This window comes from Pogona vitticeps, chromosome 2 (assembly GCF_051106095.1).
Source record: "Pogona vitticeps strain Pit_001003342236 chromosome 2, PviZW2.1, whole genome shotgun sequence".
In the NCBI taxonomy this organism is placed as follows: Eukaryota; Metazoa; Chordata; class Lepidosauria; order Squamata; family Agamidae; genus Pogona; species Pogona vitticeps.
In genome coordinates, this window is record NC_135784.1 from 29,120,577 (window position 1) to 29,146,487 (window position 25,911).

The window sequence follows — 25,911 nt, forward strand, 5'->3', positions numbered from 1 at the left end:
CCTGGACTGGCACTCAAGGGCCCTCTCAGGTATGGCATCAAAGATGGTCATGGTCTGCCCCTAATCCTTCTGTCGCCATTCCTGTACAGTCGTGCCCCGCTTAATGGTTACCCCGTATAACGATGAATCCACTTCACAACGATGTTTTTGAGATCGCAATTGCGATTGCAAAACAATGTTTTAATGGGCTTTTTTTTGCTTCCCGGCGATTGGTTCCCTGCTTCGGGAACCAATTCTTCGCATTACGACGATCAAAACAGCTGATCGTCGGGTTTTCAAAATAGCCGCCGGCTGCTCAAAATGGCTCCCCGCTGTGTTTTTGGACGGATTCCTCGCTTTACAGGCAGCGGAAATGGCCGCCCCTATGGACGATCTTTGCTGGACGGTGAGTTATTCAGCCCGTTGGAATGCATTGAACAGTTTTCAATGTGTTTCAATGGGCTTTTTTATTTCGCTTTACATTTTCACTCTACAGCGATTTTGCTGGAACAAATTAACGTCATTAAGTGAGGCACCACTGTATATAAAACAGGAATCCATAGCTCACCGGTTGAATGCAAGACAAATCTGAACCGCAGGAAGTTGCCTTTACACTGAATGAGACCATTGCTCCAGCTATCCCAATATCACCCACTGAGCTACAGTATCCTCCTTTTTCAAGAGGACATGTGAGTGATCAACATGTCCTCAAAAGGTGTGCCTTTCAGCCTCCCTGGGGATCAACAAGGGCTGAGCAGCGAGGCTACCCTCTAAATGCAAGTCCAATCAGCTGTACTCATAACAGCCAATGGGGAGGATGATGGGAGCTGTAGCTAAAGAATATTTTATAAGCCCATAGATGTCCATCTCTGGATGTGAGTTTTCAGCTTGCCTCTCCTGGTCTGATCTTGAGGTGCAAGTTTTCTCCTCTTGCTGAAGTCTCGCCAGTGCCATTTTCTGGCACACGAGCCCTAGAGGACAAAATGGTTCTGTTATCTACTGAGAGGAATACAAATTTTGCCATTAATCAAGAAGAGATTGTCTTGAGCAGCTAGCTGCTTTTACGCCATTTACGCTGGAATATTCAGGACACTTACATGAACATGCAATGTCCAAAAGAGATACATGCAAAAACAATTTTGGACGCCAGCATAATTATGAGCATCTCACTGAGTGCAGAATATAATGCAACACCAAGCTGAAACTCTGAATAACACCCCACACTCTTTAGCTTTGTTAAAGTTTCTAACCTAGAACAGAGAAAAGACTTGGAAGTATATCCGTTATTTTCATTTTGGGAGAAAAATACAAGCCAAAAAAATACCCCACTGTGTTTTTTTTTACAGTGGTAAGAAAGGAAGAATGACACTGCTGTACGTTCTTTTTCTACTCTGGGAGGGAGATATTCTCAAGACATTATACTGTCTTTCCTAATTCCATCAGATCCACATGAAATTTTTTTTTGGCAGGAACTAGATGTTTGCAGAATGATCAGAAGTTATCTAAAGTGTACCAAGGCTTTCAGAATATCTGACTGGCCAGAATCCTGTTGTGAACATTTATGCTCCATTAGTCAGATGACAAGGTCATTTGCAGCCGTTTTTCGGGGAATTAAATATTTCCTATCTCCCCCATCTTCTTGCCCCCTGGTTCTGGGTATCCGTCCTCGGGAAGCCTTTGGGAGCCACAGAAATGGAGGTGGGGGACTCTAATGTCAGCAAATGGACCAGGACCAGCAGTGGCAATTTTCTGACATTAAAAAGTCCCCTCCAATTCTGCAGGTGCAAAAGGCTAACCCCCCCCCCCCAAAAGAGATCTCTATGGATCTTCAGAATCTTCAGGGGGGGAGATAGGAAACATTTAATCCCCCCCCCCGATGATGACACCATCAGAGCTAAGCAATGTAAAGTTGCAAAACAGGATTCTAGACATTGTGTGTTTGGATATTTATTTATTTATTTATTATTTATTTATTGCATTTATATGCCGCCCATCTAGACATAGTCTACTCTGAATACCAGTCATGTATTGTATGTCTGTTGGCCACGTGGAGGTCATTAATTCATTGGGTCACCTTAACTCAGAAGCAACTTGACAACATGCAACAACAACATAACAAGGGCCATGGAGGAGGGAACCTCTGTAGGGGTGCTGGAGCAGAATAAAAAAATCACTTATAAAGAAAACCGAAGTAACACCCATTTCCAACTCTGAAGTTATTAATCCTACACAAGTAGTTTTAAGAGGAATGGAAATCCTGTTCTCCATCTGACACTGGAGTGGACAGTAAAACTTCCTCATACCACCATCTTAGAATGTGTGACTTACGTACAGTCACGACATTAATATTATACAGTATTAATGTCACTTGTTATTTATTCAGAATATGTTCACCTGGCTTTTCTCCTTAAGAAGGATCCCAGGCGGCTTACATCATTAAAAGACAATATTTAAAACCAAAACTAAAAACTAAAAGTATAGAAACACTAAAAAGGAACAAATAAATACTGCTCTAAAGGAGAGTAAACAAAAGCAACACCAAAAAACACATTCAAAGCAATAAGGTGCAATCATTGATTTAAGAATCCCAGTGATTAAGAGAAAGCTTATTGCCCCAAATCAGGAAGGTGTGGCTGGCTGGTCTGACTTGCTCAGCTCTCAATCTATCTGTCTATCCAGTGTTGATAGTCTGTTGTTTCTCTTGTTTACCTTGACACTGTCTGCATTTATCTAACTGAAAACAAACTATTCTAAAATCCTACAAAACTGAAAAAAATAAGCAGCAAAACTGTCATTTAATTAACATCTTGTCTGCTTCTGGCAGCTATGTACCATGGAGGAAACCTGATTTAATTTTTTTTTACATTTTTGCTCTTATTTTATTTGTGTAGCCATTTACTGCTATAATAATAATTTTCAAAAAAAAACAACCCAAACTACCCCTATTTTAAAAAGACTGATAGTACAAATGGTCTTTCAAGATAGAAAGGATCAACAGTAGTGGAATGTCCTTGAAATGGGCTGAAATGGCAAAATTCTCAGAACTTCTAAAAGAAAAAGGTTGAACAGACATGGAAATCCATGTGGGGCTTTATAATAGATAAAGAATATATTGACCTAGGGATGTATAATTCTGAATTGTAGAATTTCAGATAACAATATGTTTAGTTCAGATTTTGGTTCTTTTTTGCTCTCTATTAATTGTGTAACAAACTTTATGATAATTATTAGTAATCAAAGAAGAACTGATTCCAAGAAGAACTGAGAAATGCGTGAGAAGATCCAAAGCGTCATAGAGTGAAGAAACTATAAAGTTAGTCAAGTCTCATGAAGCCCCCTTCCCGTTCCCTTATCCCTTTCCCCCCTCTTTTTTTTGATCTCTTTTTGTTCAGTATGTATTTACTGTATTTGACAATTTATTTATTTATTTATTTATTTATTTATTTATTTATTTATTTATTTATTTATTTATTTATTTAATATCCCACCTATCTAATCAATTAAGACCACTCTAGGCAGCTTACAACAACAAAAAATAACAACAATGTAATTAAAAGCAATTTTACATAAGGGAAAACTTTCAGCAAGCAATCATTAAATCATTAAAATAAAAAGGAAGGAAGAAAGGAAAAAAGGAAGGATCAGAAGATACTGAGTTCAGGGTCTCCTTTCAAGGTACAATCATGAGAAGTTTAATGAGTTGCTCATTTGAGACCAAGCCATGAAAGAGCCTCTCATTGCAGCAGAGAAAGCTCAATGACTCCATTCACCTTCAACAATCCTGAACTACTGTATTTAGAAATTCAGAGGCAAAAGAAAGCCTGACAAGGTGACTGATGCTAATCAAAATGTCCCAGAGTTTCAGTCTGGCTCCCTGACCAATCTCATAACCATACATCGAAAAAATACACACAGCTGATATCACAAGCTGAGTAAGGTAACCGGAGAAAAAGCCCACAAAGGAAATAGGTATTTAATTCTAGTAAGTCCTCTGAATTATATTTTGCAGGGAAGTTTTCACCAATCTTGCCTCATGTGTATGGGAGACACATAAACAGAGAAAGAATAAGAAACAAGACTAAGCTTCTACATTGATTTCTATACTGTATGCAGCAGCATGATAAAGGTCATTTGGGTGATCCTTGTAAGGGGGTGCTGGAGCAGCTTAAAATTCACTTAACATGGGTGGATTTGATTTAAATCACTGTGGAGTGGATAAAAATCAATGATTTTTTTAAAAAAATAAGAAATCAATTTAATTTTTTATGTTATTTTATTTTTTTAATCATTGATTTTTATCCACTCTGCAGTGCTTTAAACTGATTTGATTTCAATCAAATCAACCTTGTCATTTACAAAGAAAACTGAAGTCAGCCCTTTTTCTAAATGTGATGTCTAGAACAGCTGGCAGCTATATCACAGTGTACTGCACATTTTTTTTTCTGGAAAAGGTGGAAGAGGCTGCATATGATAGTTTCTGACAATGTATGTATAGGACAGAAGAAGAGGAACTCAAGATCCTAAAAGAACATGTGAAGGGTCACATAGCATGTCATATAAACTACTGCAATTTTTTTCTTGTGCAGAACTGGTAAACAGAGTTGCTTTCCAAGCACAACTGGATGATATTGACTATATGGACTAGAGATGGGGGTATCCATATTCATATACGAATATCCCTGCACAGGTGGCATTAACGAGGGTCCAGCCCCATGGAGCCGGACAGTCCACTCACTGATCTGCTCCGATTCTACGAATGGCACACAATCCGCTCGCCACTCTTCAACCTTGCAGCAAGGCTTGTCGTCCTGCTTCCTGCCAGGAGTAGTGAGCAAATCGCGTGCTCCAGAACCATTCGTAGAATCACACCGTCTGCGTCCATGGCGGATCAGTGAGTGGATCCTCCGGCCCCATGGGGCTGGACCCTCGTTAGCGCCACCTGTGCGGGGATATTCATATTTGTATACCATTCTCTCTAATATGGAGCCATTTCAAGCAGTCTTTCGACCAGGATATGGGACTGAGACCCCTTTGGTCACCTTAGAAGATGACCTACAATGGGCACTTAGATAAGGGAAGTGCAACCTCATTAGTGCTTCTGGACTTTCTGACTGCAGTATCCTAGTCCAGTGGTTCTTAACCTGGGCGATAATGCCCCCCAGGGGGCGATTTCATTTTTCAGGGGGGCGGTAGAACGAAAAGGAGCGGCGTGGGGGCACTGGAGCAGAAAGGGGGGTGGTAGGGGCCGCTGGAGAAAGCCAAACCTGTGAAGATGGCTGCAGCCTTTTTACAATGTGCATGAATATATATTTTCCTCCTATCTTAATTTAGTTTCAGAGTTTTCGTCTTGAAATTTTTAGTTCCTGCATTTTATGCCCTTTTTATATTTCTTTTTGAGTCTTAAAATTCGCTTGCAACTAAATCATTAAATGTTACTTTTTGGGGGCATTTCATTTTCTTGGAATTGAATTTTGTTTTCAGGGGTCATTGGATTTAGGTGTCTTAAACAAACAAACAAACAAACAAACAAACAAATAAATAAGATATAATAAGAAATAAGAGGGGGCCGATGATAACTTCCTCAATGGCTCAAGGGGGCGTTTCTTTCAAAAAGGTTAAGAACCACTGTCCTAGTCGATCCCCTGGCTAGCTGGGGATTGGGGACGCTGTACTGGAGAGTTTCTGATCCTGTTGGGACATACTCAGAAGGTGGTATTGGGGGAGCACTGTTGGACAACATGATCTTTGGCATAACGAGTCCCTCAGGGACGACCTGTATTATTTAACCCCTGGGAGGCCCCTGGGATAGGCAATCTGAAGCTTTGGAGCAAGGTGCACCAATATCCCGATGACAGCCAGCAACACCTCTCTTTGTCACCCAACACCAAGGAAGCACAGTCGGGATTCCAGAACGCTGCCTGAGCTCCCTAGTGGGCTGGATGACCCTGAATAAGTTCAAATTAAATCCCAACAAGACAAGAGGTGCTGCTGGTCGGTAGAAAGTCAGATATGGAAATTGGGGCTCTAGTCGTTTTAAAAAAGGGTTGCACCCCCTGATAGAATGGGGGGGTTGTCACTCTGGAAATACTCCTTGATTCTGCATTGTCTTTTGAGTGCACAGGAGGCAGCAGTGATGAGGAGTCCCTTTGCAGAACTCGAAGGGTCCAATTGCAACTTTCTCTGAGTTGACCTGAGTCAGTAACAGTCCTCCATGCCTTAGTTATATCATGTCTTGACTACTGCAACGTGCTCCTGACAGGGCCATCCTTGAAGATTATCTGAGATCTACAGTTAGGCTGCTAACTGCTGCAAAGCATTGTGAACACACAACCCTGGTACTGAAAAACCTACACTGATTGCCAGTTGTGTACTTGGCCCCACTTTGAAAGCCCTAAATGACTTGGGACCCAGCTAAGAGGCCACGGGTTGTATCACAAGCCTGACCCGTTCTTAAGATCTCCAGGCCTCCTTACTACGGGTTGCAGAGCCCCCCCCCCAAATGGGAGGAGACTTTCTCCTTGGTGCCCCCACTCATCAGTGGAATGCATGCAGTCCACTCTGATTAATTTCTACTCTAAGTGCTTTTACATAAAGGGTGTAAACAGACATCTTTTAAAACTAGCATTCAAGGTTTAATCTGCTGTCCTGTATGTTATTCTTAACTGTGTGTTCAGCTGATTTTCATGGTTTGTTTTTTTTTTATAATAGGGTTGGTTCAACTTGATTATATTCTTTTATGATGACTGTAACCCACCTTAAGCACTACTTGGTAGTAGAAAAGCAAGGTTTAAATAGAATAAATAAATAAACCGTGATCATGTCTTTACATAATGAGACAGAGGTGGAAAACTTTTTTTTTCCTGCTGAGGGCTGTACTTGTTTAGTCATGTCCAACTCTTTGTGACCCCATGGACCAGAGCACACCAGGCCCTCCTGTCTTTGAGGGCTGTACTACATCAGTGGAAATCTGTCAGGCCTGTAGTAGGTAGGTACAGTCGTGCCTCGCTTTACAATTGCCCCGCATTACGATGAAACCGCATTACAACGATCTTTTTGCGATTGCAATTGCGACTGCAAAATGATGGTCTAAATGGTTTTTTTTCGCTTTGCGATGATCAGTTCCCTGCTTTGGGAACTGATTCTTCGCAAAACAACAGTTTTTAAACAGCTGATCGGCGGTTTCAAAATGGCTCCCTGCTGTTTTCTGGGACGGATTCCTCGCAAGACAGGCAGCGAAAATGGCTGCCCTATGGAGGATCTTCGCTGGATGGTGAGTTTTGACCCCATTGCAACGCATTGAAGGGGTTTCAATGTGTTTCAATTGGGGTATTTTTTCGCATTACGATGTTTTCGCTTAATGGCGATTTTCCTGGAACGGATTATCATCGTTAAGCGAGGCACCACTGCAGAGGCGGCAAAGAGGGCAGGGATTGAAACAGGGCTGAGGTTCGCACGCAGCTCTTAAACCATGGACTGAAGAGGACTGTGGAATCCTTCTAAGGCTTTTAAGGTCTTGTGTGCAAGCAGAAAGGCACGTTCATGCTCTACAGATTAAAGCATGCAAATTATTATGGCCTCTTTTGGTCTTTATTTTGCACACTCATTCAGAGCCCGCGTGCTTCATAAGCCAAATTCCTATGTCTCCGAGGGTTTTTGCATTTTTTTTTTGAGAAAGAACAGGGATTGCTGAGATAGAAGAAGCAGGACACGTAGCAGGAAAGAATCCAAACAAAAGGAAAAACTGACAGCATTCCACAAATGTGCGTCTGTGAAGGTTCATCTTGAGACCTAGATGAACACTGATACGATTGCTGAGGTTACCTGACTTCACAATGGAATTAATCCTTTTAGGGGATCTGTGATGGACCACCATAGAGTCAAACTACCACGGGGTGTTATAAAGCTATATAATCTCATACTTTTGACACTGGTATGTTTTGCACCAGATATGTTGTAGAATCCTAGTAAATGCAGCTCAGCAAATGTGCCAACATCTCTCTTCCAGTTTTACTCAAACTTGCACCCCTTGGGAGGACTGAACCACCCTGGCCACTGGCCAAGTTGCCCAGAAAGAATGAAAGCCGCAAACCTGCACATCTGGATAGCATCAGATTAAAAAGAGCTGTATACCCAAAACCCCTATTATGCCTCATGAGGTCAGAGTTCCTAAGAGTGCCTAAGAAGAATTAATAACCCGGCTTTGGGGGTGCATTTATATAGAGGCCTTACTCCAAAATTTACACAGTTATTACAGCACTGGGCTAATCCTTTAGCTGTACAAAGGGAAAAAAAACAGGTATTAAATCTGGTCCAGCATTACATGGAAATAATCCCCAACGAACACAACAGGCATTACCCTTGCTTCAATTTAAATATGCATAGCAAAGGACTGGATTGTTCACCTGCCTATAGAGATATGCCATCAGGGAAAGGGCGTGTAGTGAGTTAATCTGAAAATAATCTGAAGAATGATTGGTATGCTGGGAGGGAAAATGTTAACACAGGAAGGTGGCAGAGTCATAAATAAAACTGTACTTCAATTGTTGCAAAACCTTTTAACTTGACAGCAAGGGTGGGAATCACCAGGTTGTGTTCGGTGCACAGGCATGCAAAGAATGGGGGGGGGGGAAGAGAAGAGGTTCCTTCATCTTATTTCAATAAAACATGCTTCTTAGAAACAGGGGAACAATGGTGTGTTTTTTAAAGCAAGAAGTTACCTTCTGGTCACTTATGGCTTTGCACAGAATAAGTTGGTGTGGCCCATGGTGGCAAATGTCCCCAGATACGACAAAATTTGCCAAGACCTACCTCCATGGGTCTTGACGCTGTAAATGCATTTACTGTATTTCCAAATATCTGAAACAGTTTTTACATTATAACTATTGAATGCAATACAGTATGTACTGTCTAAAACTGAGTCATGGAAGATGCACAAAATTTCTGAAATGTTACAGCCCTCAAGAAATCACGACTGCTTATTCTCAAGACCCTATCCATGAAAAGAATATGGAACTTGCTTCAAGACCATGTACAAAGCAAATCTATTGTAATATCCCAGATGTGTTATCTTCACAGCTAGTTAATGGGATGTGGCTGCGTACAAGCTATGTCAGACACGAATACCAAGGTTAGGGATGGGGTGACAAGCGGATCGTGTTATGTCTGGATTGATTCATGGTTCTGGGTTCTTACCATGGACGGTGTCAACTCTCTTTGTTGCAAAGGACACTCTGTTCCCCAACCCCACCAGGCGTGATAAAGCAGCCTTCCATGCTTCTTCCTGTTCCAGAAATTGCTGGCTTACCCTGTAGAGCAAAGACATTGGCAACTGGTTGGCCACCGTGTGAAATGAATGCTGGATGAGGCCAGTCTGATCCAGCATGGCTTTTCCTATGTTCCTATGGGATGTAACTTGGACTTGAGATGAGGAACAAAGATGCGTAAACATTGAGTCAAAAAGTGAAACACTGAAAAGTAGGGACCATAAAGAACTCTATCATCCATCTCTCCATATAAAAGGCACCACAATGCAGGCATCATCTTCAAAGAGGCAGGCTTATTACATTTAAAACCAGTTAGGGCTTTTTTCCAATTTATTGCCTGATTAACAGCGGATGGCTTTTTAATTGACAGCCTTAAAAGACTGATTGATTGATTACTGCCATTCAGTTAGAACAGTGATTCCCAACCTTGGGTTCCCAGATGTTTGTTCTTAGACTAAAACTCCCAGAAGCCTTCACCACTGACTGTTCAGCCGAGGATTTCTGGGAGTTGTAGTCCAAGAACATCTGGGAACCCAAGGCTGGGAACCACTGAATTAGCAGATATCCAGGCACATTTATAGGGACAGATCTCCTCTGAAGCTTCTCCCTCCTCTATTCTTGCAGCACTTCCTTAGGCCAGGGATGGAGCATGGAAGACTCTCCTTATTGGACTACAACTCCCATCATCCATGACCAATTGTTATCCTAACTAAGGCCAATGTGCCTTATGGTCTAGCAACACAAGGAAGGGAACAAATTCCCCATCCTTCCTATAGGATATACTCCAGGAAGCAAACCTCTTGCAGGGTGCAACAGTCATAAGGAAGCTGCTGGCCATTAAACTGAAACAGAATGGATTGTTTTTATGGAAATAGAAACAGCAGCAAGCTAACCTATGAGGGTATCTCCTAGGTGGGACATCTGGCTCTCTGTGCGTTTATACAACTTACTATCTAGCACCTTCAGCTTAACAGGCACTGAACAGAACAGACGCTTGGCTTCTTCTGCCCAGAGATGTTGGGTGAAGGAAAAACAAAAACAGAATCGAGGGTACAGAGGAGCCCTCTGGCAATGAGGGAGCCCTTCAGATGAGGGTACTGCACTTCTCTGAGTAAGGGCTGTGTAGAGGGAAACTATTCTTGAGGAAGAAGAAAAGAGAATTTTAAACAGATTGAAAGTCTGGTTGCTGAGCGTCAAAAGCAAGAGACCTACTAAAGGAAGAGATAAACCTAGCCAGCAGTCACGTAATTATGAAACGAAAGCCATACTTTCTGCAAGCTGGGAGAGTTTTGCCTCCCCATCTTTCTCCGGCATTTCCTGTTACCTGGTGACAAACGCTCCCAGCCCGCGAAGGGCGTTTTCACCAGCTTCAGCCCTTTGTTGAAGGTTCTGTGCCGATTTGTTGGCACGCACGGCCTCGGCCTGCAGCGTCTGCAAGAAAAGAGCAAAGTCTAGAGCCATGTTGCTTCCTGACAAAACCACCTGTAAAAATAGTTTTCAGGGGCTCCCATCGTTTGATCTTTCAGGATCAAGGTGCACACAAGGAAAGTTCTTAATCCTGCTGCAGAGCCCAATTTTATTAGTATTAAAACTTCACAGTCTAGGGAATAATTCCTGGGGGGTAGATAGGACAGAAGGCATCTTCTTCCCAATACAAATAAAATATAACTTCTGAGGCTACCTCCCTGAAGAGATTATAGGCCCCACCGGTGTATATGGATCAATTACCTTGTTCCTCACTTGTTCCATATTAACCTCAGCCGTCTTGTCCTCTAGACTGCGGAGCAACACTGCCACCTTCTGATCTCTAGATTCCACTGCTTCTTCCAGCTCTTTCACCTGCAGAGCAAGAATTAAAGTTCTAAATTAATACTGTGTACGAAACAGAACACTTGCAAATGTTCAAAGTGGTTCACATGCGTTGCATGGCTGTAATCCTTTGAGGGATATAAACTAATCAAAAAGATCAGAGAGAATAAAAAGGGAGGTGGAGAGTTGTTGCAGTACATATATGTCAAAAATACACATTCCTGCACAGAAATACAGGAGGAAGAGATTGGCTGTCCCATCAGGACCATCTGGATCAATCTACTTGGGGCGAAAAACAAAAGGAACTTGATAATTGGTGTCTACTATGGACCGCCCAATCAAAGAGAGGAAGTGGATGAAATTTTTGAAAAACAAATTGCAGGGTTTTCAAAGAGACACAACGTAGTAGTGATGGGAGATTTCAATTATCCAGGTATATGTTGAAAGGCAAATTCTGCCAAGTATGGCCCTTCCAAGAAATTCCTGACTTGTCTGGCTAATAATTTTCTCCTACAAAAAGTGGAGAAAGAAACTAGAAGATTTGCTATCCTTGACTTGATTCTGACCAACAGAGATGATTGGTGGGGGAAGTGGCAGTAAGGGGAACTCTAGGCGAGAGTGACCATGTCCTTCTTGAATTCTTGATTTCAAAGGAAACGAAAGCAGAGAGTAGCTGCACACGTCTGCTGGATTTTTTAAAAAAGCCAATTTTAATAATCTCAGAACAAGGATAAGCAAGGTCCCATGGCAGGAGAGAACAAATCCTGCCAAACTAATTTGATCTTGTTTTTTGATCAGGTCACCTCCCTGATAGACAGAAGGAATGCTGTAGACATAGTATATCTTGACTGCAGGGAATGCTTATCAAATTTGCAGATGATACAAAATTGGGGGGGAATAGCTAATACCCTAGAAGACACTAAAAAAAGTTCAAAATGACCTTGATAGGATGGAGCACTGGGCCAAAAGCAACAGAATGAAATTCAACAGGGTTAAGTGCAGAGTACTGCACCCCAGAAAAAGAAACCAATTGCAGTTACAAGATGGGCGATACCAGGCTCAGCAAAACTATGAACAAGAAGTATCACAAACTAAATAGGCGCCAACACTGTAATGTGGTTTTAAAAAGGCCAATGCTATTTTAGGCTGCATTAGTCATACTATAGTTTCCAAATCCCACGAGGTGCTAGTCCCCCTCTATTCAGCACTGGTTAGGCCTCACCTTGAGTATTGTGTCCAGTTCTGGACACTGCACTTCAAGAAGGATGCTAAAAAAATTGGAACAAGTTCAGAGGAGGGCAACAAGGATAATCAGGGGGCTGACCAAACCTTATGAGGAAAGTCTGAAAGAACTGGGCATATTTAGCCTGGAGAAAAGAAGACTGATAGCACTTTTCAAATATTTGAAAGCCTGCCATACAGAGGAAGGACAAGATCTGTTCTCGATCATCCCAAAGTGCAGGATACGCAACAATGGGCTCAAGTTAAAGGAAGCCATATTTCAATTGAATATCAGGAAAAACGTCCTAAATGTTAGAGCAGTACAACAGTGGAACCAGTTACCTTGGTAGTTGGTGAGTGCTCCAACACTTTTGAGGCATTCGAGAAAAACATCACCTGGCAGATATGCTTTGACTGTATTCCCGCATTGAGCAGGGGGTTGGACTTGATGGCCTTGTAGGCCCCTAACAACTTCACTTTTCTATGATTCTTACAATAAGCCTATAAAGGGATTAATTTTGCAGTCAGGATAACTCAGGCTGACAGAGACCAGCTTGCCTAAAGTGTGAGGACTTAGATATGTATGCTCTAAAGGTAAAGGTTCCCCTTGACCATTTTTGTCCAGTCGTGTTCGACTCTAGGGGGCAGTGCTCATCCCCGTTTCCAAGCCATAGAGCCAGCATTTGTCCGAAGACAATCTTCCGTGGTCACATGGCCAGTGCGACTTAGACACGGAACGCTGTTACCTTCCCACCGAGGTGGTCCCTATTTATCTACTTGTATTTGCATGCTTTCGAACCGCTAGGTTGGCGGGAGCTGGGACAAAGTGACGGGCACTCACTCCATCGCGTGGATTCGATCTTACGACTGCTGGTCTTCTGACCCTGCAGCACAGAGGCTTCTGCGGTTTAGCCTGCAGTGCCACCACGTTCCATTTATGCTCTACCTTTCCACTAAAAGATAATACTCAAGGCAGCTTATAAACTTTAAAAAAAGACTAAAAACGGATAACATCACATTTAGCTTAAACAAATTATCGAATCATATGCCTCATGAGAAAACCAATAAAATCAAGCAATATGCATTAAAACCATTAAAATCAACAAAAGATACAGCAGAAGCGAGATTAACATCAGAGGAATATCCTAGTGGTGCATCTTAGTCAGCTAAGACAGCTATCAACCTTGTATTCAACCAGCCAATGCATGGATATGAGTGTTTTCTTTTCCCATCCAGCATGATTCTTTCAGAGGGAAACTTTCATCATTCTAAAGTTTTTCTGTCTCTCTAAGCACCTACCTTCCACTCTAGCCGTTTGATGCTATCTCTGTGGCCAAGCTCCTGAGATTTCAGCTGCACCAGGAGAGTAAAGAGTTTCTCCCGCCAGCGAGTCAGGAGGCCCTGGAGCTTCTGAGATGACTCCGCCTGAAGAGGGTCCTGGAGCTGCACCTGAGAAAGAATTAAAACACAGAACCCAACCTCCCTCTTGCAGCCGTTCTGCAAAACCAAGGAGAAGCAGATACACAGCAAGCATCAAATGGGGGGGGGTTGCTTCAGACAGCAGCCAAGTCAGATGGACAGCTCCCCACCAAAAAAATAAATAAATGTAAAAGTGCTTCATGAAGAAAACTGTCACCCTTGAGGAAAATCTAGACCCAAACATTTTTCCTCTTTTATGTGGGAGATTTTCTTCAACCCCACAGGAGGATATGTCATTCAGCTGGCTCCGGCCTGTACTGTGAAAGGATACCATACAGACACAAGCAGAGTCTCAGGCTTTAAAATGTGTGAAATGGTTCACCTTACCCAGAATCCCCTTGGAACTGCAGCTCCCCCAGGAGCACCTTAAGGTTTCTGACACCAGGGCTGAGTCCTCAGGAGCTAAAGGCAGCTCACCTGATGGTTCTGACCTTTGAGGTAAAGGCAAATCTGCACCTTTTCTGGCCAACTCCATCAAATGTATTTTCAGATGAGAATCTTGGGCTCTCAAGCTATCGTATCACTCTCTCTTACAAGTTAAAAAAAAGAAAGACCAAAAAATACAAGTGCTAAAAGGCATACTGAAGCATGGAGGCCTCCGGTGACCCTGCCTTCTGGGGCCAGGCACTCAGGAAATGGGAGAGGTTGCTCCCTCATGCAGGAGAAGCCGTTTAAAATGGCTGCCTTTAGGGGCCTACTTCGTAGAGCAACTGTGAGGTGCTTACCACTCTTGACTCCCCTCCTCCAGTGCAGGAAAAATGTTGTGCGGCTGTGCTTGCAAAGGAGAGAACGTCCACGTGCCGAAGGGTCATCGACCCCACCGCCAATATATTAACTTCTCAAAATAATTACAGATCCAGCCCTGGTACTGCAAGGATCCGCTCCCCACCCAGGAATGCAGCCCTCAACTCTAAAATCTACTAATCCCCCAGATGCTTGCTCACGTTTGCAGTAATCTCTTCTTGAAGATACACAAGATGACTGCAGCCCACCGATTTATACCATGAAAGAACAGCGCTTTGAGCAGCCAGGCCTTCAACAACGGAATGGGCTACTGCAATAATTAATGCGTCTTTCCTTGAGGGCAGATTTCCCTCTGCCCTCAAGGATACACTCATTAGGCCCATAAGAAAGAAACCTAGCTTGGCGGCGGACGAAATTGGCAATTATAGGCCCGCCGCCAATGTTTCTTTCTTAAGCAAGGTAGTCAAGAGGGTGGTGGCCGATCAGCTTCAGGCGTTCCTGGACGAAACAGATGCCCTGGATCCATTTCAGTCGGGCTTCAGGCCGCGCCATGGAACAGAAACGGCATTGGTCGCCCTGTATGATGATCTATTGAGGGAGGCCGACAGGGGCAAAGTGTCCCTGCTGGTCCTCCTCAACATCTCAGCGGCCTTCGATACCATTGACCACGGTATCCTCCTGGGGAGGCTCTCCGAGTTGGGAATAGGTGGCCGGGCTTTGGCCTGGCTCCGTTCCTTCTTGGAGGACCGCCCCGAGAGAGTACAGCTTGGGGAGAATGTCTCGACCCCGTGGAGCCTCAATTGTGGGGTCCCACAGGGGTCGATCATCTCCCCAATGCTGTTTAACATCTATATGAGGCCGCTGGGGGGGGGGGTCATCAGGGGGTGTGGGGCTCTGTGCCATCAATATGCCGATGACATGCAGCTCTACATCTCCAACCACAGGAGATGCCGTTCTGTGCCTTCAGCGCTGCCTGGAGACCGTACGGGAATGGATGCAGGAGAACGGGCTGAGGCTGAACCCGGACAAGACGGAGGTACTGAGGGTGGGCGTTCCCACAACTGGGGATTGGGGAAATTCCCTCATTTTTGGGGGTGTGACCCTGCCTGCCAGTGATGGGGTTCACAGCTTGGGCATCCATCTGGACCCAGCGCTCACCATGGAATCTCAGGTGGCGTCTGTGGTCCGTACCGCATTTTTCCATCTTCGGCGGATAGCCCAGCTGCGACCCTACCTTGACGTGGGGGCTCTCACTACTCTGGTACATGCGCTTGTAATCTCAAGATTAGACCACTGTAATGCGCTCTACATGGGGCTACCTTTGAGGCTGCTGCGGAAACTACAGGTGGTGCAGAATGCTGCGGCCAGATTACTCAGTGGAGTGAGAAAATACCAACATATCTCCCCCACTCTGGCCGCATTGCATTGGCTGCCCATCCGATTCCGCATCGACTTCAAAGTATTGATGCTTACTTATAAAGCCCTAAATGGTTTAGGACCTCAATACCTGGCGGAACGCCTTCTCCCACCAAGATCTACCCGTGTCACTCATGCGAGCCAGGAGGTGAGGCTGAGGAGCCTGACGCCGAGAGAGGCCCGGAATGAAAAGACTAGAAATCGGGCCTTCTCGGCGGTGGCTCCTCGCCTGTGGAACAACTTACCTCCTGAGATTCGCGCGGCTCCCTCGCTGGACATTTTTAAGAAACAAGTAAAAACACTCATGTATAGGCAAGGCCTTCCCAACAGCTTATCCCTGATGATCTTTTTTCTTCTTATATTCCTTTGATCTTTGTCTTTGCTCACTTGTAATGTAATGTTTTTAAAACTATTGTTGTTGAATTGTAAGCCGCCTAGAGTGGTCGAATAAGACCAGATAGGCGGGATAGAAATCAAATAAATAAATAAATAAATAAATTCAAAGGTCAACTACCTTCTTGCTGAGCTCCGTTTCCTGTAGGGTCAGGATATCATTCAGGGATGCTAAACGAACCTGTAGAAGCTCTGCTGTGACTTTCAGGGCATTCTTTTCATCTTCTAGTTGCTGAAACAGGAGATAAATAATAAGTCGCTGCTCACAGCCAAAAAGCTGGGGCTGCTGGACACCCAAAGATCAGCGGTTCCCAACCTTGGGTCCCCAGATGATTTTGGATTAAAACTCCCAGAAGCCTTCACCATTAGCTGTGCTGGCCAGGATTTCTGGGAGTTGTAGTGCAAGGAACACCTCGGGACCAAAAGCTGTGCCACAGATCCATGCAGGAGTGTCCTGCTATTTTGGTGTGTGTTGTGTTCTTTCTTTCAAAGTCTCACCTGTATTTTACTTTTCAGTTGTTCCTGCTCCGAACTAGGTTGCCTTGACTCTTGCTCCCCAACGTAAGTCTTCAGCTGTAACACTAAGGCATTCTGGGAAGCAAGCTCTGCCTCGGATAAACTGGAAGAAAGAAAGTGGATGTTGCTTTTGCTAAGAGCAAGAGACAACACTCCATCTGTTGGGGGAAAGGAGACGGAGATCATACCTGAGTTGGTTCTGGAGAACATCCCTCTTCTCCTTTAACTGGACAGCCTCTTTACGCTCAACTTCCAAATCCCTCTGGAGCTCACAGATCTGTTCCTTCAAGGAGGCAACCTCAGCGTCATGGACTTCGGAAAGCCTGGACAGCTGTGAGAAGAGAGGAAGAGACTGCAGTCCTGGCAACAGGCCCCCTCACCCAGTCCCCCCCCCCCCTTACTATTCTTATTATTATCCAAGCTATCTCTCTGTTTTCCCATAAATCCTCAGAAGTCCTACTGCACCGGTAGGGAACGTTCAGCCCCCAACACCTTTTGGACTACAGCTCCCAGAAGCCACAGGCAAACAGCATGAAATAGGAGTTGTAGTCCAAAGCCTCTGGAGATCCAGAGGCTCTTCACCTGCCCTACTGCAAGCTGCATTGTTCTTTTCGCCCCTTCTCAAGATTCTTACCTCCCCCAAAAATGTTTCTTCTGGACCTCACCTCTGCCTGATGCTCCTTGATCATGGTGCGCAGCCCCTCCTGAGCCCTCTCTTCCTGCCTCTTCCGGGTGGCTTCCACGTCTTCAAGCACCCCCTGAAGCTCTCCCCATGCCAGTCCAATTTCATGGGCATGTTTCTCCTTGGTCAATTCAAGCTCCTCCCTCAGGGAATCTGCCTCCAGCTGGCTTTGCCTCCTCAGCGCCTCAAGCTGTTCCTTGAGCGCCTCCGTCTCTAACTGGCTGCTCCTCCTGGCTTCCTCCAACTCCATCTTCAAGATTGCCGTCTCTGCTTCGCTCTTGTTTCTGAGGATCACTAGTTCTTCCTGCAGGCTAGAGAGGGTGTTTTCCCGACTGGCCGCCACTGCCTCTTGCTGTCCTGAGGCAACTCGGAGAGCGGTGAGCTCAGCCTCCAGCCACTGGATCTCATGGAGCTGATGGGAGATAATCTCAGCCTGCTGGGATATGGCCAGAGTGTGGCGGACACTGGCAGGCTCAGTTTCTCCATCCGTGTGCCTCCAAAAGGAGAAAAGAGAACATTTCAGGAAATCCTCCCATCAGAGAGCACCATTCTAGGAACTGTTCACGACAAGCAACAGATTCCAGGGTGTTACTTTTTGGTGACCTACTGAACAAGGAGCCAATCACTGGGCTAGCTACAAATTGAATTCTACCATGTACAGAGAGAGCCCTGGGCAAACAGGAAAGCAAGCCACAGACTATGGCAGGGGAGCAAAGTTATGGTATAAGGAACCTAGAAAGAACGGGGTCTAGTCTAGTCTAGACTATTTTATTTATATACCATCTTTATCCCTACATAAAGGAGTCAAGGTGGTTTACAACATAGAAAACAAGCATATAAAACACAGTAAATCATCGAAAAGCTTTAAACAAAGAAGCAGATTAAAGCACAATTAAAAAATAAATATTAAAATACAGTAGCCATCACTATTGTAAGACTAAACTTGTCCAAGACTCATTCATAACACTTCTGTCACATCGTTAGAGAGATAATCCGGGTTATTTCATGTCTTCACTCGATTTTTGTCCAAGCTTTACAGTAATAATGCTGAAAGCAACCAGGAACAAAAGTATGAAAAAAGTATAAAACTATAGTTGAAACACAGGAAAACATCTATCAAAACACATCAGCAAGTAAGAAATCAACAAAACCCAGCAGATAAAAACCAACTTCATCAGTTCTCAGGTCTCCTGTACTTCCTATTCATTGCCTGAGATCCAAACATCAGGTAAAGCACCTAATTCTAGTCTTTTGACATTTATTAATTAAAGTCTATCCAACTGGCCTATTCTGGAAGCAATTTATAATAATAAAAATCCAGAAAGACTGAAAAGCAAAAACTAACATAACAATAGATTGTATTAATATAATTATATATTAAAACATTAAGATGTTTAGAAAGTTGAAATAACATTGATGATGAGGCCAACAAATTAAATAGTAAGGCCAGTATCTTGAGTCACTGACTGCATTAGGCCATTGTGCAAACAATGCCATTTTGAGGGCAGTCCCGCTTTGGCAACTGGTCACACAAGCAGTTGTGCACCTAAGCCTGGAAAAGCCAGTTTGCACAATGTGGACATCATGGAGATGAATCCAGCTGAATCCTAGCCTAAATGCCTGCCTAAGAAGAAAGTCTTAGCCTGGCATCTCCATCAGGCAGGAGACCCCGTAGCCTTCCAGATGCCCACCGGACTTCAATGCCTATCAGCTTTGGCCAACCTTCTGATTTCTTTGATCTTGTGGAAGTTTCTTTATTTTATTTTTCTCTTTCGTTGTTCTCTTTAATTTCACTGCTCTGATTATTGAAAGACTCTCTGAGAGACGGTCACTGAAAAGTTGCATCCAGGTTTCTAACCCTATGTCTGTCATCTTTAATTTTTATTTCTTGTCTATCATCAACAATTTTGATTTTTTTATATAGCTGAGCCTGCACTATAAGTGCATATTGTAAGTTGTCTTGGATCCTGCAAGGGAGGTAGCAAGGTGGGACATATAGGAATAAAAATTACAGTGGTGCCTCACTTGATTACCTTGTTAAACGACAAAACCGCTATACGATGACTGTTTTGCAATTGCTTTTGCAATCACAAAACGATGTTTTAATAGGCAAAATTCGCTTCCCGATGATCAGTTCCCTGCTTCAGGAACCAATTCTTCACATTACGACGTTTTTAAAACAGCTGATCGGCGACTTCAAAATGGCCGCCCGGTGTGTAAAATGGCTCCCCACTGTGTTTTTGGATGGATTCCTCGCTTTACAGGCACCAAAAATGGTCGCCCCTATGGAGGATCTTCGCTGGACGGTGAGTTTTTCAGCCCATTGGAACACATTGAACAGGGTTTCAATGCGTTTCAATGGGATTTTTTATTTCGCTTAACGAGAATTTCGCTCTACAGCGATTTCGCTGGAACGGATTATCCTCATGAAGTGAGGCACCACTGTATACCACACTCCTAGAACGTTCTGACTTGTATGGCTTATGATTAGATGCTGGACAACATCTACAGTATGTTACTTATGTGTCAAGTGGGATCTTTATTATCCTGTTGGGTGGTCTGGAGAGTTGCAATCTGTCAATGCTCTGTGAGATACAATGTGTAAATAAGTTTGGTTTAGGAAGGTAGCTTTCTTATTTTAAACAGCCCATACTCTCGAAAGAACTCTTTACTTTGTCCTATTTTTCCATCTGTTTGCAATTTGGACCTTTCTATCCTTTGAAAATAAAAACTCCTTCTGCACAGGCCGCCTGGATATTCCTTGCCATGAGGGATTCCTGGTTTTAAACCCAGTCCTGCTCTAGCAGAAGTAGCCATGTTAGTCTATGCTAGCACATCGGACAAAACCAAAAGAGAGGAAAAAAAGACAAAAATACTGTTAGGAAGAGGACTTGTCCACAAAAGCTCACATTACAATCCTGCTTTAGTTACAGCTGCTGGAATTTTGTTTCTGTCTGTGGTTCTGGGGAAGCAGAGCACTGAGAGTTCGAGGCATTGCTCTCCCACAAACTATAGGATGCTTAGCAAAGCTGGCTTGCCTCTTGGACAAGTTAAGAAGGAGTAAGGGCACCTGATCTACCTTGTAAAGCTTTTTTTGACCATGGCATGTCTACCTTACAATGGGATCCAACAGGTAATTGCCCTGGTGAGGGTCTGCCTGAATCAGCCTGTTCTCCAACCTCCCCTTGAGAAGGGGGAAATGGATGAGTAACAAGGATGAATCACCTGGTTTTGTTTCCGGTTTCTTCTGTCTTCTCTCCCTTCGAGGCCCATCTGTGGAGTTCATCCTTCAGCCGCTGGTTTTCTCGCTTGAGTTCATCTACCTCCCAGTTAGAGAGAGCGGGATCGCCCCAGGGAACTGCAGCAGGCACAGCTAAGGGAGGTGCTGACCGGCTCTGGAAGTGGGAAGGTGGGATCAATCCTCTGGGTCCTGGGAAGAACAGCACGGATTAATCCCATCTGAAGAGGGTGGGCAATAGAAAGACGTTCACCAAGAGAAAACTGAATGCAGAAGTGTGGTTACAGATGACTGCAGTGGGCACACACAATGTGAAGAGATAAACTAAATTAATCCAGATCCATTGCTAAGTTAAATCAGGAGCTGCAAAAGAGAGGAGCAGGAACTTTATTTCACAAGAAATCCAACTTTGAGGTAACAAAGAAATAAAAATCAACAGCCAAATCAGCCTACAATAGTTACTCCATTCTTCATACAGTGGGATGAGCAAAGTTGTATCAGACTCTTAACAGCCAATGCAAGACAGCAAACTGCAAACAGAGCAGTGAGAAACTTTCATACCCCTCCAATGAATTTCAACCCCTGAATTTTAGTTTGGTAATTTAAAATTAAAAAGAAACTCTACATGCAGTGTGTACACACACACACACACACACATCATTAAAGGACCCCTTCACTTGGACTTTCCTTCTTGCCTGGCTTTTCTCCCACAACTGCATCACCTTGGTTGAGCAACTCCTAGCTTCACATCCCCCCACTCGCTTGAACAGCTGCACGTCTCCTATTTACAGTGGGTTTCCTTCCCACACATTCCTGCACAGACCACTTTGCTCTGTCTTTTAACAAGCCAAGACAACAAATCTTGCTCTGTAAGCAGGAGGTTCTCAGTGGCTCTCCAGACAAGCCACTTGAAGAAAAATAGTGGTGACGCTGGTGGGCAACAACCTTGATACAACATCATTTCTCTCCTGCTTGTCTTTTCCTCAGAGATCCACCAAAAGCCACTGTGCCAGGCCAAGTAAAAGACAGAGCAGTGGGTATAATGGGGGAAAAGAAGTAATAGTAATCACCACCACCATCATCTTAGAACTGCAGCTCTGGAAGGGACCCTATGGTTTATGGAGTCCAGCCTGTCAAGGAGGCACAGTGGAGAATTGAACTCCCAACCTCTAGACCTGCAGCCAGATGCCTAAACCACTAAGCTATCGAACTGCTCAATCCCCTGCCTTGTTCGTGTGGAGATCCACCCTTCATTGCACTCCCCTCCCTTGTGCCCTCTCTTCTTGTCTTTTGATCCACTTTGCTACAATCCTCTTTGAAGGTCTTGATGGTTCCTGAGGGCCATCAAGACCTTCAAGGCCATCAAGATCCTCACCACCACCATCCCCATCTGAGAAACAGGAGGCCAGAGTGGTTTGATCAGGAGCTGGAAGACCTGGGTTCATATCCCCCAAGCAGTGAAATTCATTGGATGACTCTAAGCCTGTCACAGCCTGACCTGTTAGCCTACAGTGAGGTTAAAATGAGGAAGAGAGCCACACAGGCCAACTTAAGCTCACAGGAAGGAATGCACGACAAAAAGGTAAATAACCAACCTATGAACAATAAGACAATAACTGCTAATCAGGAAAAAAAATACATATTGCTGACTTATACCAGCAAGAAAAACACTTTCTAATCCATCCAAACCGATCACCATCCACAAATACATACATCTCTCCCTCCTCTTGGTTACATACAGAAAGTCCAAGTGCTACAACTCTAAACACTTCTGAATGGCACTGGACCCATTTGAATCAGATGTTTAGCCAGCATGTAGGGCTAAGACTCTGCTGGTTGCCTTACTAGACTATCTATATGGGGGACTGACCACCATATGCTTCGGAAACACTCAGCTGGATGGGGCATTGGGAACACTTTACTGAAGTTTTACCCAGAAAGTGGTAGTAGACTGAGGATCAGCGGTTGGCGTCATGACCTTACTTCTTATTCTAAAATTGGCCCCATGACCCTCTGCCAAGATGTTAGGATCTGGTGCTCAATACATATGAAGGGGACCAAGTTGAAGAAGGCTGGCTTTAGTTTGAAACTCCATAACTACAACTAGGCCGTTTCAGAAACACAGATTTTGAACTCTGCAAATCAATAGGAAAAAATATTAATATTTTGTCCAAATATTTATTGAAACTGCAATAGTAACTGTGTTCTTTTTTTTTTTTTTTACCAGTGGGTCTTGGGGCTCTGAATGCAGCAGGAGGCTCCAGCTGTCTGTCTGAATCTCTCCTTCTCTCCATGATCCTTGCTCACAATCCTTCAAAACAGAGAAAACTGTTATCTAATTTTGGTGAGTATACCCAAATGCATATCTCATTTTGCTCTAGAACAGCTGTTCCACAAAATAACAGAGGAGCACAAGAACAGCTCTTTGATAAGTCTAGCAATAATATTATTAATTCATTTAAAATATTTAGAGCCCATTGTTTTCTTCAAGAGGAGTTTAGGATATTTAAACAATAATTTAAAAGAAACTTTTAAAGAAAAAAAAACAATGCAGCACTTAGGCTGGTCAGTCAAACCAACCCACCTACAACACACATGGTTTTCATCTGTCATCCAAGATCAGGCCTGCTCACAATTTACAAGTTAGTCTCCAGAACACCTAAGAAAAATCCAGGAAGCCAAGGGGGTTTGTTGGCCCTTCCTGGCCTCCATGCCAGCAAATCCCATGAGGAGAGATGCCACCCATACACTTTGAATTCAAGAGACCCGCAATTCCTTCTCCTTATAGGAAGGGGTAATTCTCTCACCACTGACTCATTACAGTTCTAGCCCTGCAAGATTCTTTCCCTTCATTGATGAATATTAGAGGACTGTTTACAGTGGTGCCTCGCTAGACAATGATAATCCGTTCCACTGAAATCGCTGTTTAGCGAAATCATTGTCTAGCGAAAAGCATTTTCCCCATTGGAATACATTGAAACCTGTTTAATGCATTCCAATGGGAAAGAATCGTTGTTGTCGAGCGAAGATCGGCCATAGGAAAGCCGCTTTGCAAACCGCCAATCAGCTGTTTAAATCGCTGTCTTGCGAAGCTTAGGTCCCGAAAACACCCGTTTTGCGAGCGAGGAGGGAGCTGTCAAAATCATTGTCTAGCGAAAATCAGTTTGCGAAGCAGGGACCAAACATTGTCCAGCGAAATTCCCCCATAGGAATCACTGTTTTGCAAATCGCTATAGCGACTGCAAAAAGTCAATGTCTAGCAAAAAAACAACCTGTCATGCAGGGTAACTGTCTAGCGAGGCACTACTGCATATTCTAAAACTGCTGGGTCTCATTCATTCATCATTCCCTGGGATCCTTGGGACCCCACTGGCCAGTTTTAGAGTGACCACCTTTTTCCTCTGGAAACACTCCTATGAGCCAACGAAATGAATGAATGAATCAATAAATAATTAACTTTTGCACTCCTCACTGCACGTTGTAAGGGGAACGTCTTGGGTCCAATTTCTGCTTGCTCTTTAGCACAGGAGCCCTCTTTAAGAAAAAGTTGGCAACCACCAAGCCAACCCCACTCCAACTCTCTGCCCAGTTTGCTTCACTAGCACAGGGTATCCCCAGATTCCCACTGGATCCCCCCCTCCACCTTCCTCCGTTGGCTCCGCCCTCGATCCCCTTTTCTCCTCATTGGTTAACCCAGAGAGCTGCCTGGTCCTCGACCCCCCCCCGACCCCCCCCGAAACCCTCACAGCGGCCGCAGACGCTCTCACAACCGACCAGAATCCAAACTGCTCATGCGCGCAACGCTGTAACTCCCAAACACAGAAAAAGCGACCCATCCGAAGCCAATGAGAGCGGAAAGCCTGCATAAATTATACGGAACGAGACAGGCGGGCCGAAGGGGGCGGAGTGGAAACGAATCGACTCCACCCCTTGATCAATCAGCCAATCAGAGAGCAAAGGGAGTCAAGCGACAACAGGTGGCGGGAGGAATCTTGAAAGAACTGTAGTTAATATCCCGGATGTAAGAGAGAGCGTCTGTTCTTCAGTCCCCTCCTTCCTACCTCTACAAGAGGGGCGGGCGAAGGATGAGGTGACGCCTTTTTTTCTTCCACCGCCCAATCAGGAAGCGGTCAAAGCGTCTCGAGTGCAGTTATGAACGTTCTAAAAGTGTCCCGCGTGTTTCCGGGTCGAATGTTGAGCGTGTCCTGGGCTGCCGACCGAAGCTTATTTTTTGCAGTGCTGCTTCCGAGGCGGTCCCTTTCTTGGAAACCGCTCGTGGGCTTAACGCCTGGAGTGTCTTTTTAATCTTCATTCTACCATGTGTTGCAATATCATTTCCCATCACCCCGGTCACTGGGTCGTTATTTGCGACATACGCCAAAGTAGTAATTCTTCTATCTGAGTTTATGCACTATACTCAAGATTTTCTGGAAAAACGCGTTGCCGGACAGCATTGCAGTTATTAAACGGCGAGACACACTGCCACATTCAGAATGATACTGGGTGATCATTAGAGTGCACCGTGGTCTGTTATTCCTTCAGCTCACACAATTCTAGAACAGTGTTTTTTAGCCTTCTCTAGGGTGACGGATCATTTTGAGAATCCGTTGAAATCTGGAAAAATATTCATTTTTTCATGAATTTATATACAGCTTCTTTAGTGCAACATACAATTCTGGGCGGTTTACAGCAAAATAAAATATAACCCGGCAACGATATATTTCTTTATTCAATTTGCATCCATTACACTTCTTTGTGTGCAAATTTGTGTGGTAAATGGGAAGGTGCTCATGTTCATCAGGATAGTTTCTGTAGCTGCTCACTAGATAGTCTAAAAATGCAGGTGCCGGATCACTCCATATTGATAAAGGAACAGAGCAGGGCTTCAGTAAAGGTAATGATTCTTCATTGCCCAATTCAAAAACCTAACCACCCTCAAATGCTCTGCGTTACAACAGAGATAGTTTTCAGCAACAGACTGCTCCTGAGAAAATGCAGTTTTCTTCCAGGGACTTTGAGGTTAGTCCATAAACCCAAAGGAAAAAGAAGAAGAATCTTGAGCTGGGTACCATGTGATGTGATAATCCAAAAGTCCTGGGGCTGAAGCCCTGGGTTTACTACAGTGCTGTTCTTCATTGGCTAAGAGTGAATAATACGTACTATCATATGAA

The 25,911-nt window shown here is 44.0% G+C and overlaps 1 protein-coding gene across 4 annotated transcripts in view; it reads right to left on the minus strand.

Moving 5' to 3' along the window:
- The window catches only part of CCHCR1 (coiled-coil alpha-helical rod protein 1), a 29,963-nt gene extending 5,311 nt beyond the window's left edge, over nt 1-24,652 (minus strand). The window contains exons 1-12 of one of the 4 annotated variants that reach the window (XM_072989100.2): nt 24,515-24,652; nt 22,965-23,051; nt 20,728-20,932; nt 17,486-17,996; nt 17,009-17,151; nt 16,803-16,923; nt 16,426-16,536; nt 13,572-13,721; nt 10,971-11,081; nt 10,567-10,673; nt 9,172-9,284; nt 872-950 (exon numbers count right to left, since the gene is read on the minus strand). In XM_072989100.2, the coding sequence (XP_072845201.2) occupies nt 872-950; nt 9,172-9,284; nt 10,567-10,673; nt 10,971-11,081; nt 13,572-13,721; nt 16,426-16,536; nt 16,803-16,923; nt 17,009-17,151; nt 17,486-17,996; nt 20,728-20,932; nt 22,965-23,034 (1,721 nt within the window). In that variant the 5' untranslated portion in view covers nt 23,035-23,051; nt 24,515-24,652. Of the gene's footprint in view, nt 1-871; nt 951-9,171; nt 9,285-10,566; nt 10,674-10,970; nt 11,082-13,571; nt 13,722-16,425; nt 16,537-16,802; nt 16,924-17,008; nt 17,152-17,485; nt 17,997-20,727; nt 20,933-22,964; nt 23,052-24,383; nt 24,455-24,480 lie in introns of those variants that run through there. The other 3 variants (XM_072989101.2, XM_072989104.2, XM_072989103.2) reach the window with 3 other exon arrangements.
- Between the last annotated feature and the right edge of the window lie 1,259 nt (nt 24,653-25,911).